The sequence below is a fragment of the Rhineura floridana genome, chromosome 5 (assembly GCF_030035675.1).
Source record: "Rhineura floridana isolate rRhiFlo1 chromosome 5, rRhiFlo1.hap2, whole genome shotgun sequence".
Classification (NCBI taxonomy): domain Eukaryota; kingdom Metazoa; phylum Chordata; class Lepidosauria; order Squamata; family Rhineuridae; genus Rhineura; species Rhineura floridana.
Window position 1 is genome coordinate 71,509,918 of NC_084484.1, and position 13,383 is coordinate 71,523,300.

A 13,383-nucleotide genomic window follows, 5' to 3' on the forward strand; every position below is an offset into this window, starting at 1 on the left:
CAGTCTTTGAGTTTATTCCATCAGCTCATGTCAAACCAGGTGAGCATTAAGAGATTTTCTGCAGAGCAAGGATTCAGAAGAAGAACAATACACTATGATGGATCCATACAGAGCCTGACTGTTACTTCACGGAACATTATTATAAAGCTTTGGGAGGATTCCTTAAAAATATATCTGAATTATATTTTATGTCACCACAATAAGAGCCCTCTGTCAGTCAAATCTTTGTTGTTTATAGCCAATGGCCATTACAATGTAACTGGAAAAAAAAGAAACAATAAAAAAACATTGTAAATGTATACATTTTCAAAAATTCATGGTGACAACACTTAACATTGGAAAGTTCCCCAAATCAGTTAATTTTTTTAAAAAAAATTCCCTCAGTTGTCATTGGGTTGTAAAAGGGCAATATAAGATATAGTACACAATATATTTGGTGATCTGGCCTGATCCATGTACACACAGACAATCATTTGTTGGCCTGTTGACTAGTTTGCCAGTCAGATATTCCATAGGCATAGGTTGAATTCTAAGCTTAGAAAATTCACTAATAGGCAAAAAAAAACCCTTGCAGTTTAGGAACATACCTAAAGCCCACACATATTTCTGTCAAACTTTAAAAAGCCGCCATTCCTTTGACTGATTCTGTTCTCCCTTGTTTCAGATCTTTTCTTCATGCTTCCCCCACCTTATCTCCCTCCCACATCTTGTTTCCTAATCCTTTTATCTCATCCAGCTGCTTACTTTCTTTTATTGCCCCTCTTCTGCATTCTACTCGGTTTTATTTGATTTCATGTTAAGATTATGTCCTGTCTGCAAGCAGTGTTGATAGATTCCCTCAGTTAAGCGGGAAAATGTAATCATGCCAGCATTTTGACCTCTTTTTCTTGTTATGCTCTGCCTGAAGCAAACTCTGTCTTTGGGGGGACCTCCTTTCTGTTTTGTACTGAGGCTTCTTTCTGCTTAAAGCAGAGAAACAGTGGCTCAGACAGGAGCGTGGGGACTGTCTTAAAGCACTTTGAAAAGGCACTTTTTGAAGCAAGTGACCATTAAACGGGGGGCACCTCTTCAGACAGCACTTTTGTAAAGTGCTTTTAGGGAATATATCCCCCCACTCTTTTTTGAGTCTCCTGTTTTTGAAGACCGTTGCAACAGCAAGAGGGCTTTAAAGCTGTTATGGGTTCCCCAGCACCTGACTGCCAGGTAGCTGTCCAGCACTTGGAAACCCCAAACAAGGGATTTTGACAGATGGGTGACCCTGCCTACATGTCAATCATGTGATGTCATAATGACATCACGTTATTGGTAGGTGGGTGTCCTCACCCAGCTGTGAAATTTGACCTATAAGGTCAATAATGATAAGAATTTGGCTCATGGAGCCAAAGTGGTTCCGCACCTCTGCTATCATATCTGAACATTTGGAAGTGTGGTGTTCACTGCCCCTCTGCTGAGGCAGAAACAAATATTGCAATAGATGTGTGACTCCAGCCAAAAACACCAGCCTTCACTCTCTTCTCCCACATATGTTTAATGATGCACAGTGCTGGTGACTGTGGAGGCATGTATCATTTTGGAGGAGGGCAGATTTCTATCTCTCCTCCTCCTCCTCCCACTATTCTGAAAGCAGCTATCAGGGAATCTCATCTCAGGCCTTCTGGCTGAGCAATATTCAGCAATGTTTTTCCCAACTAGTAGCCCTGGCTCCTGGTTGTTGTGTTAGAAATTGATGGAGAAAAAGAGAGCCGGGCATTTTATATCAAAATGTTTTTTGGCTTGATAATTATTTTACTTTGATTTGGGAACCTATGCTACGTTTCTGGTCAGATGCAGGGGCTAGCAGAAGCAACAGCAGCAAATACTTTTGGGGAGGCACCCGCTATACCAGGGTGGGGACCATTTTCACATCAAGGGCTAGATTCCGTCATGGGCAAAGTGTTTACACACAGAAACACACACACCTCTTGATTCTGGCAAGCAAGAACGTCATCCTAACTCAAGGACATATTCCAGCCAGGCAAAAACACTTGAGGAGATCATGGCCAATGATTTTGTATGTATGGCTTGTGGAGAGGGTGTAACCTGCCGTAGATTACTGCAAGTCAAACTCCCTTGTTCTTCAATCAAGGAAAGCCAGCTCACCCCAAGCAAATACAAATTTTGTAAATGTATGGGTTAATTTTAAGACTAAATGGTACTTATTATTATTATTTATTACATTTGTATACCGCCCCATAGCCAAAGCTCTCTTGTGATGAAATAGATAACTTTTGATTGTTTTCTGTTTGAGCAGGCAGTTGTATTATCACCCACTGAAACTAAAATGCTTTGAACATGAAAATGTAACATGATTATAAATACAGTTGGCATGGTATCAAAGTAAAATGCCACATGCATCTGAGACTATTTTATTTTTCCTTTATGATAAGATTGTTTTTTATATAAGGGAATTTTTTCACTAAGGATTTTTGCCTTTGTTCAAATGTGACCTGAAAACAGGAAGGATTCTGAATTACTTTTCTTAGGTGTGTTTGTTCTGTACAGTCATGAAATTGATACAGTAGGCCCCAGGGTGGACTGCTTAGTATTTAACACTGCTGTAACACTTCACAGGTTTTGCCTCTGGGTTCTTCTGGTGCTTGAAACTTGCTTTCTTTTCTCCTTTCTGAACAGTAAGATCCAGTCTCTTCAGGGGTAATATGATTGGCATGTGTTGCATGAGAGATCACCACCCTCTGTGTTGAATGCAGCTAGCTTTTCTTTATAGCCATCTTGTGTGTCAGTGTAATAAGGTCCAGCCACTTCTGCAGAAGATACTTGGTGCTGTGGTTTTTCCTGAACAGTATCCTTTCGATAGATACCAAGCAGAAAATATCTAAGATCATCTGAATCATAACATTATTTATCTTTATTCATTTATAAAAATATTTATGTACCGCTGTTCGTTTTAAAACATCAAAGAGGTTTCCAGCATATATAAATACATGATAAAACCATATAGAAATTAAAATCAGAAATAATTAACTATTGTAGAAAGATATCTTCTCTATTGCCCACCTAAGCCTGGTGACATAGAAAGGTTTTCAGCAGGCATTTAAAAGTCAGAACAGAAGGTTCCTGCTGAATCTCTATAGCCAGAGCATTTTATGCCTTTTACTACTTCAATGTGTGATAGACGTCAGAAGATCTTTAAATAAATTATACTGGAGATAGACTGGAACTCTTCTTCAAGCATGCCATGTTAGTTGTACATATTGTCATTTTTTGCTTCCTTACAGTCCCTTCTTAAATTTACATGTCAATATGCAAAATGTCTTTCTTTTCAGTGTTGAAATATATCTTCAATTTTCTGTTTTCATCTTCCTTGCATGAACACATATTCAGTAATGCATCAGAAATTCTGAGAATTCATCTGGCTTGGTGCACTTCAAAAAATTCAATAACAAAATGAATGTATACCAATATCTTTTGTTAAGTTTCTTTTAGTAAGCAACTTCTGTAGCAATACAGTACAGGTTACCTCAGTTGCCAATTCTCTTTGTATATTTCCCAACCTCATACTCACACTTTATTTACTATATTAATATTACCATTACAAAAAAAATGCAAGACTGACAAGGATTCGGAGCACACAGGCACACTGCAACCTACCCTCCTTGGTAGACAATCCTTGGTAGACATACGCACATAAAGACCACCCTGTGTCATCCTAGTGGGCATTTTCTAGCTTGTAATAACTGTGCATCAATTACTTAATGTAAATCTGTTGTCTCAATTTCATTTCTTTTCAGCATGCTTAAGGGTGGTTTATAGATATAATAAATCTGCATTTAAGTGAAATTCTACTGCTTTTTTAGTTAGCAGGCAGACAAGCCTTTGGCTACTATGGACTTAGGATTCTTAACATCTATATTTAAGTCTTCAAATGGTGTTGTTTGCTTCCATTAACAGAATAGAATAGAGTTTCTCTCATGGAACTTCTTTCCCTCTGGAGACCCATCTGCCTCTTCCTCCCCCTCGCCTCCAATCCATCTTCCAGAACAGGATGGCTTGTGGCACATCAGCTGATGTCAAGATACATTAGGAAAGGCAGGTTCTGTAAAAGCCACTTATGTATGAGTATCATAGAATCGAAGCTGCTGTTCTCAGCTATTGACCAAAATGAACCTGCTTAGTGTCTTACAGAGCTAGCACTAATAGCACCCTGAAAAACTAATGTAATCAAACTTGCATTCTAATTCATAGAATTCAATTTTGTATCTTGTGACAAAACTCAGGATGGGGGAGCAAAACAGTATATGTTGGAAGAGCACTTTAGCAGAAAGACAGATAAAGTAATCTAAGATTTGGAAGTTAAAGCATCGTATTAAATCCCTTTTATGTAACTATATAAATGAAATAAAAAATGACCAGATACACTGTCCTTTTCTAAATCAGAGGTGGGGAACTTGTGGCCCTCCAGATGTAGTTGGACCCCTTTGCGCCAGCAAGCGTGGCCAATAGTCAGGGATGATGAGAGTTGTGGTCTGATAACATCTGGAGAGCCACAGGTTCCCATCCCTGTTCTACAGCTGGTGAACATGATTCTGGCAATAAACAAAGGTGTAAAATCTGCCAATATCACATATGTAGTAGTTTCATTTAAATTATCATTCTAACTAGAAAACTATATTTTAAAAGGCCAGTATTCCAGCTTGATTAATATTTTGTTTACCAACAATAGCCAAACAGACAATTCAGGAAGTGGATGTGCCGATTGTTGTTTTTTTAAAGCTATACTTTTGGCTGTTGTGGCAGGTTGCTGCTGATATTCCTGTCATCCACATACTGACCTTTTAAAAGCATTTATATTAGTTGGCATCACACCCTGTAGCAGGGAAGTGGTGCTAAAGGGACCTTTGAATTTCTCATTAATTTTACAAGTTATTTTCAACTGGATGCACAGGACATAATGGCCACCCACATAAATGATACTGGAATGATCCCAAAAGTAATTTTCATGTTTTAATGTTTCTTGTCTGAATGTATTAAAGATATTTTTAAAATTGTAGCCAACTCCAAGACAGATGTCTGTAGTTTAGAGTAGTATCTGGAATTGCCTTGAGAGAAGGCATTTCTCAAATAGTAATGTAGGAACCCTAAGGTGTTTTAAAACTGTAATGAGAGAAGCATCCTTGAACATATTTGGCTAATATGTAAAAATGGCTTATTAATCTATAGTTGTTTTTTCACTTCATTCTTGTGCCATGAACCAGTCCTGTTTCCAGTGCAGTAATAGCTGTTCTGACATTACATTATTTCAATAAATAGAGACCTGTATAGTTTACATTTAATTAAAGATGGCAGATTTAAATGAAATCATGGCTTTCTAGAATTTCACAGGAAGATTGCCTTTGGCTCCCACAGATGCAGGATTTTAACATCTGTGTTTAATTCACCAAATGAACCTAATTTTTCTGTTTCAGCTTCTTTTCTGAGCTCACAGTATCTTTCCAGCCTTCTGTAATCAGAGAGTAAACCTACCTTCTTTCTGGGTCTCAGAGGTACTTGTGCTTGCTTTTATTTATTTATTTAGAAATATGTTTGTATACCGTTATTTCATTTTTTTTAAACATCAAAGTGGTTTACAACAAATAAAAAACCATACAGTAAAAAACACTACAAATACAGTAAAAACAAATGTCAACTAGTGTAAAAAGACATCATCTTAATTCCCTGCATAAACTTGGTGGAACAGAAAGGTTTTCAGCAGGCATTTAAAGGTTAAAACAGAAGGCAGCTGCTGAATCTCTGTTGGCAGAGCATTCCAGAGCATGGGCCAGTGACACTGAAGGCTTAATTTTGTGTCAGTGTTAAATGAGCCTTGCCAGCTCGGGGGACAACCAATGCTACTCCTGCCAATGATGTCAGTGATCGAGCTGGGATATAAGGGTTCAGGCGGTCCCTAAGATACCCTGGACCGAAGCTCTTCAGAGCTTTGTAAATTAATATAAGGACCTTGATGCTGGCTCAGTAGTGGATGGGCAGCCAGTGCAGATGTTTTAAGAATGGTGTCACATGTTGTTGGCTATGTGCCTACATGAGCAGCCTGGCTGCCGCATTTTGCACCAGCTGGAGCTTATGAGCCAGGGCCAAGGGGAGCCCTACATAGAGTGCATTGCAGTAGACCAGCCTTGAGGTTACCAATGTATGGAATATAGTGGTCAGACTATCCCTGTCCGGTGCCTCCAATACCCATCCCAGAGTCAATCCAGGAGGATACCATGGCCAACAGTATCAAATGCTGCTGAGAGATCGAGCAGAAGTAACAGGGTTACACTCCCTCTGTCTCTGTCATGATAAAGGTCATCCATCAGGGTGATCAAGGTTGATTGTCTACTGAAACTGACCAGCAAATTGTACTGGATCTAAATAATCAGTCTCATCCAGTAATACCTGCAGTTGCTCTACAAGCACCTTGCCCACCACCTTTGCCAAGAAAGGGGAGTTGGCGACTGGTCTATAGTTGTTACATTCCATTTTAATTCTTTAATTTTTGCAAAAATACTATTTGACCATATTATGCTTATTTAAAAAAGGTGGGGGAGGGCCCATTCAGTCATTTAATGTTTGGGCTACCAATGTTGGGTGGGTTTCTTTGTGTTTTTAAAACCCAAGTATGAAATCGCAATAATTTAAAAAGAAAGGAGAGAAAACCCTCAAACACTCTTATTAAAATATTTTAGGAAATATTTATATGGAAACTATTTAAGCTTGTAATAATTTGAATCATTATGGGTGCAAGCTGTGCATGTTTGCTCAGAAGTAAATCCCACTGTGTTCAGTGGTGCTTACTCCCCAGTAAATCTGTATAGGATTGTAATGTAATTCTTTTTCTTCAGTTTTCTTATAGATCTAACTTGGTTATTGTGCTGTATCTTCATTCTGTCATGGGTATGCTTTTTTCTTTTCAATTGCATTTGTCCTGCATTTTGAGAATAAGCTTATACTCTTCTTTTTCCTTTACATTTCTAATTGTTCTTACATCCGTTGTTCATATACCGTAAGCACTGAAGTATAAACCAAATAATGCCTGCATCCTGTTTCCGTATGTCTTTTACTCAAGCCTTGCCCTTCATTTTATAAGGCAGGGTAATCTATACGGAAGAATCATTAGGTTGTTCACACAGTAAACTGGACACAGATACAAGCTATCATGAGACATGTACAAGTGTTGGCATGAAAGTGTGTACTCTTGTTGATTTGTACAGTTCAGCTATATTGCATGTTATATGTGAATAACTTTAACCACGTACACATTTGTACATTCATTGAATGTAACGTATGAACATCCCTTTTGAAAGATTCCTGTCTATCTTGTTCTTGAAAGCCTACATAAGAGGCTGTTCTTCCATTTCAGAACTGATTCTGGGTATCACAACTGTACTGTATGATGTGACTCTATGGGATCATAACATTTAGAATTCAATGTCCTGTGAATTTCAACTCTGCCCCCCAACTCGTTCTGCATATAGGCTTACAAGTGTGGGCATTTCCAGACTGTCACTATTTTCAGGTGGTAGTTGCTCAATTAAACTTGATTTGGAGGTCTTGCATAACACACCCACTTCCTCAAAAGATTGCACTTTTTGTGATAAGGAAAGTGACAGGACAATGCACTGGGGTGGGATAACACTTGCTTAACACAGCATTGTCAAATCTCCATGCAAACAAATCAGGATGAATGGTCAATAAACAGCTAATCTGCAAGCAGCCTGTGTTGGCAGTCTCTGGTGAAATCATGGAAACCAAAGGATTGATTGAATAAGATTTCCATCAGTCAGGAGCTGTAGTTTCAGTGTTCTGCATAACTCCTTGCCCCTCTCCTTATTACTAGCAAAACTAGAATAAATTATACAAAATAAGGGCTGTTTTGCAAATGCTTTTGCACTGTATTTATTTCAACTTTGTATTTAAGTACTCATCTGGTAGCTATACTTGACAAGGAATTCCATGCCAGCAAATTCCATGTTGTGGGCAGGTGGAAGAGGGATGAACCGCTCCATCCCTTCTCTGTGCCCAGCATAGAAACCACATGCACCAGAGCTTTGGAAACAAGTTATCCTTCTTTACTGTGGGTTACAGTAGCCAGTATGGTGATTGCTTCATCCTGGTACTGTGAATTATTTCTCTCAACCTTAGGGTTCCAAATTCTTCCACCTTTTCAGGCTATTCGCACCCAGTAACTCTGTCTTGGTCCTCACCAGCTGTCATTCCAGAAAGAGAGCCCATAGTTGAGCTTCTCATCACCTTCATACGTGTGCTCCGGCCTGGCTGTTTTTGGCCCTGGAGCATCTCTTGTTCCCACTGATATTATACTTGTGCTCTCTCCTCCGCATCTTACATTTCCGCCATCTCCTCCTCCCTCTCGTCCCAGTTCTTCCTCCTTGAATCCTCGGGCTGCTTCTCCATCCCCTGTGCTGGGCATTGTCTCCTTTTAAGATCTTCAATTCGATCTCTTTTTTGCCCCTGCTAGCCCACCATCCCTTCCATTTGGATTGTTCCTTCACACTAGATCCATTCCCCGTTGTTCTTCTCTCAGTCCCTCTCAGTGGCTCAGTATACCACAGAGTTACTAGGTGATACCAAATTCCTCTTTTTAGTATTCTATGTAGGTGGATCAGTCCTCCACCCCATATGCTGCCATATCTTGTTATCTTTTGCAAAATATCCACTCCTCTTAGCAGCATCTCAAAGTGTAATCTAACCTTGCTTTCTGAATTCTTTCTAGATGATCTAAAGAAGTTTGTCATATACCGGACCCATGATGTAATGAGAGTCAGTTTGTGCATACTTCTATACACATAACCACTTCATTTCATCCACAAGCAATTAAGAGAATAATTCTATTTTTGTTAGCTGTATAGTGCCTCAGGTTAACTCACGGTCACTTTGCATGGCACAACAAAATATCAATGTTGACACTGTGGCTTGATTCCTCCAGTTTTATTAGAAATATTACATAATTGTTGCTGCTATTGTATAAGTAGCTTGGTGCTGTTTATAAGTAACTGAATAAATTGTATCATCTTTAGCATTTGAGGTGTGTAGTACACCTGTAGTGATATTAAGAAGATGATTAAACAATTGTAATCCCCCCCTTCATTTTTCTAGGCCAGCTGACACAGGGTACTCAGAAGGCCATCCTGGAGAGCCTGCAGGTCAGCAGGATTACAGTTTTGGAAACAAATGGAAAGCATCTGCTAGGCCCTCACATACAGGGCAGCCTGTAGTTGCATCTCAGGGCAGCCGAGGTAGATCTGGGACGTTGCCCAGTGATTACAGATACCCGCAGGAAAATGTTACTGAAAAAAGCAAAGATTACAGTGTGCTGCCTCTTGCTATTTCTGAGCTACAAATATCCGATGGCAAAGGAAAGGAAAGTCTGTGGGCAGATCCACTCCTGAGTAAGAAACATGGCCCCATGCCTCAGAGGCCTCCCCCTCCAAAACAAGAGAATAAATACAGACAACAAGACAATTCTTCAGCATCACTTGCTGCTTCCTCAGAGTCTTTACTGACAGTCCCCAACAATCCAGTTCAGTTTCTCTCTCCTGATGCCAGTGTGGTTGAGGTTAGCTTGTCTCCTCAGATAGCTGTAAAGATTTCTGAAAAATTAATAAACACTGAACAATCAGCATCCATCGAGAATGTTTGTCAGCACTTAGAAGAAAAAACACATCTCAACTCTGAACCTGGGTTGTCTTCAACATATCGCTACCATTTGAAACCTGGAATGGAGACTTCAAGGTCCCCTTCCCCACAATTTGCTCCACAGAAGTTGACTGATAAACCGCCTGTGGCTGTTCAGGATGAGAATCCCACAAGGTAAGGTGTCATTATACAAATTGTTAACATGTTTGTCTTAAGAATTCCATTAAATTAATGATTGGCCTCCCACAAGTCTGTCTAATACTAAGATTTCCAGAGTGTTTTAAAAATGATGAGGCACAATTTACAGGCTGTTACCTTTATTATTACCTTCAGCCTACTCAGCTACAATGAATTCAGTTACACTAAGTTTGCTCCAGCCACTTTTTTTCTACTGATTTCTTTCTAATGTAATTCACTTGAAGGAGAACCAAAAATAAAAATTGGGATTTGAAGTTGGAAATTTCAGGATAGGCTTCTCATGAGTGCAGCAACTTATAATTCATTTGCACATAAATGCCATGCAACTTATTTATTTCATCTTTCAAATGGAGCTTTCAATCTAATGCGCCTGGGTTTTAGCAAAGTCCCTCACTAAAGGGTGTTGAGTAAACTTGAGGGCAGGTCCTCCATGAATCTGTAACTACTTCAAGAATAGAAAGCAGAGACCAATAGTAAACAAATTGGAAAGAATGTAAGTCATGGAAGAAAGTAAGTAGGTTTTATTATTATTGTTGAGATTTTTAATGTTTTAATGTATTTGTATGTTTTTATTTTGTACGTTGCCCAGAGTGGCTGGACAGCCAGCCAGATGGGCGACTAATAAATTTAATTAATAAATAAATAAAAATAAAAAGTTGTGTGGTCCCCCAAGGATCTTTATTGGGATCAGTTTTATTTAATTTGTTTATAATGATCCTGGAGTAAGGGGTGAGCAGTCAGGTATAGTGGACTGTATAGTGCTCCAAAAGGGAATCAAACTAGACAGGATGTCATTCATGCAATTGGCAATTACATGAATGGTTTCTAAAGTACAAAGCTGATATGAGGACCTGATCTGATTGAGACGTTGGTGGGCAGAGTATGGGGGATTTAAGTGTTGGCCTTTGCTTTGGTTTCAGACCAGATTTGGGAGGGGGGCATGTTTGCATTAAATGAATAACTTCCAGTGACACAAAGGAGAGCTTCCTCCTCCGCAAATGACAGGTGTGAGGGGAGCTGATCTGGATTGGGACCACAGTGGGTGTTGGGAGAGTAAGTCCCCCCTAACCCTGCCTCACCTGGATTCCAGTCCAAATCAGCTCACCCCCACCACCTGTTTGCCATTCACACAATTGTGAATTCCTTTATATAAATTTGTGTTGTGGCCATATTTGACATAGTATAGTTTTAGTGGTCCATCTCAAAAAGGACACTCTATTTCTTGGAAAAGGGCAGAAAAGGGCAGCCCAAGTGATTAGGGGATTTTTGTAGTTTGTGTCTATTATCCGTATTTTAATCAGAATATATCAAGGAGGAGTACAATATATAGAGATAAAATCAGTAAAAACAACCATAAAACATCAGTAAATAATGATTGTTTAAAAAGAAAAAAATCAAATTATAAAGGCCTATCAAAACAATATAGTTTTCACAAGGCATCTGAAAGAAGGGAGAGATGGTTCCTGCCGAACCTCTACTGGTAGGGAGTTCCACAGCGAAGGGCCTGCCATGTAAATACTTGGTCCTTGGTGAAGGCAAACCAAATATCAGGGGCGTGGGGAACCAGCAAAAGTGCCCCATCAGATCTCAGTGATTGAGACAGTCCTTAAGGATTTTTTAAAAATATATAAATGCAAACCGCTTTGTAAGGTCTGCCTGTTTTTCAGATATGCCTTGTGGCATGAGGAAAGTATGTAAATGCCTTATGGTGTTAGGAAAGACTAGCGCTTTGGGGCTTTTTAGTTTAGAAAAAAGACTTGGGGTAGAACATAATGGGGTTTATAAAGTCTGTATGGTATGGAGAGAATAGATCAGGAGTAGGGAAGCTTTGGTCCTCCAGATTTTGCTGAACTACAGCACCCATCAGCCCTAGCAAGCATGGCCAATGGCCAAGGATGATAGAAGTTGTAGTTCAGCAAAATCTGGAGGTCCTAAGGTTTCCCACACCTCGAATAGATGGAGAGAATCTCTGTGCATACGCACACACACAAAATATTAAAACGGATGAAGAACCATCTCTCTGTCAGGGGTGTTTAGTAAGAAATTCCTGCTGGCAGTGGGAGGGTTTTAATTACAAAACCATTTCCTCCCCTCTCCTTATTTTCAGTTGTTCTCAGAAGCATTATGAAATATATATTTTTTATTTCTGACTATGTACACTTGAGTAAATCTCAATATCACTCTTGAGTTTTCACACATTCACAAAACTTGTCTGAGATTGTCAACATCACAAGTGAATTTCAGCTGTCACAAAATTTCAGGCATTCATTGCCTTGCAAAACTAATCAGACCAGTGCTCTCATATCACTGAAGTACAAATGGTACATTGTAATTTTGTTCTGTATGGTATTTTATTTTGAAACACTGAAACTCAAAATCAATTATTGTAAGGTGACATTGGTTTTATGTTGGGAAATGTTTGTAAGAAACATAAAAAACTGAAATATATTGCTTGCATAAGTATTTAACTCCCACACATTAATATTTGGTAGAGCCACCTTTCGCTGCAATAACAGCTTTAAGCTTTTTGAGGTAGGTATGTCCAGCTTTGCACACAGTGTCAGAGGGATTTGGGCCCATTCTTCTTGGTAGATTCACTTCAGGTTGGTTGGACATCACTTGCAGACCACAATTTTCAAGAGCACCACAGATTCTGAATGGGATTGAGATCAGGACTTAGACTGGGCCACTGTAGGACATTCACCTTTCTGTTCTTGAGCTACTCCAATGTTGCTTTGGTCTTGTGCTTGGGATCATTGTCCTTCCAAAAAGTGCATTTCCTCCCAAGCTTCAGTTTTTGAGTGGACTGAAGGAGGTTCTCTTGCAGTATTTCCCTGTATTTTTCTCCATCCATTCTTCCTTTGATTTTAACAAGAAGCCCAGTCCCTCCTAATGAGAGCCATCCTCACAGCATGATGCTGCCACCACCATATTTCATTGTAGAGATGGTGTGTCCTGATGCATGAGCAGTGTTAGGTTTGTGCCACACATAGCGCTTTGAGTTTTGGTTAAAAAGCTCTATCTTAGTCTCATGTGACCACAAAGCCTTTTTGCACATCACAGTTGGGGTACTCATGCTTTATGGCAAACTCCAGACGTGCTTTCAGATGGTACTTTTTGAGTCACGGCTTCTTTCTTGCCACCCTCCCGTACAGACCAGTGTTATGCAGAGCTCTTGATATGGTTGACTGGTGCACCATTACTCCACTGAACTCTGTAGCTCCTTCAAAGTGATTGTTGGCCTCTCTATGGCTTCTCTCACAACTCTCCTTGTTTGAGCGGTGAGTTTTGAAGGATGGCCTTTTCTTGACAGTGCCTGGGTAGTGTGATGCAGCTTCCACTTCCTGATTATTGATCCAACTGTGCTCACTAGGATATCCAAACACTTGGATATTATTTTGTACCCTTTTCCTAATCTATATTTGTATTACGTTATCTCTCACTTCTGTAGAATGCTCTTTGGTCTTCATTTTCCTTCAGATCCACAGCCTGACC

The 13,383-nt window shown here is 39.5% G+C and overlaps 1 protein-coding gene across 1 annotated transcript in view; it reads left to right on the forward strand.

The window, feature by feature from the left end:
• SHROOM2 (shroom family member 2) overlaps window positions 1-13,383 on the forward strand; it is a 168,866-nt gene that overhangs the window by 142,283 nt on the left and 13,200 nt on the right. The window contains exon 6 of the mRNA XM_061627086.1: window positions 9,151-9,864. Coding sequence (XP_061483070.1) covers window positions 9,151-9,864 — 714 coding nt within the window. The remainder of the gene's footprint in view (window positions 1-9,150; window positions 9,865-13,383) is intronic.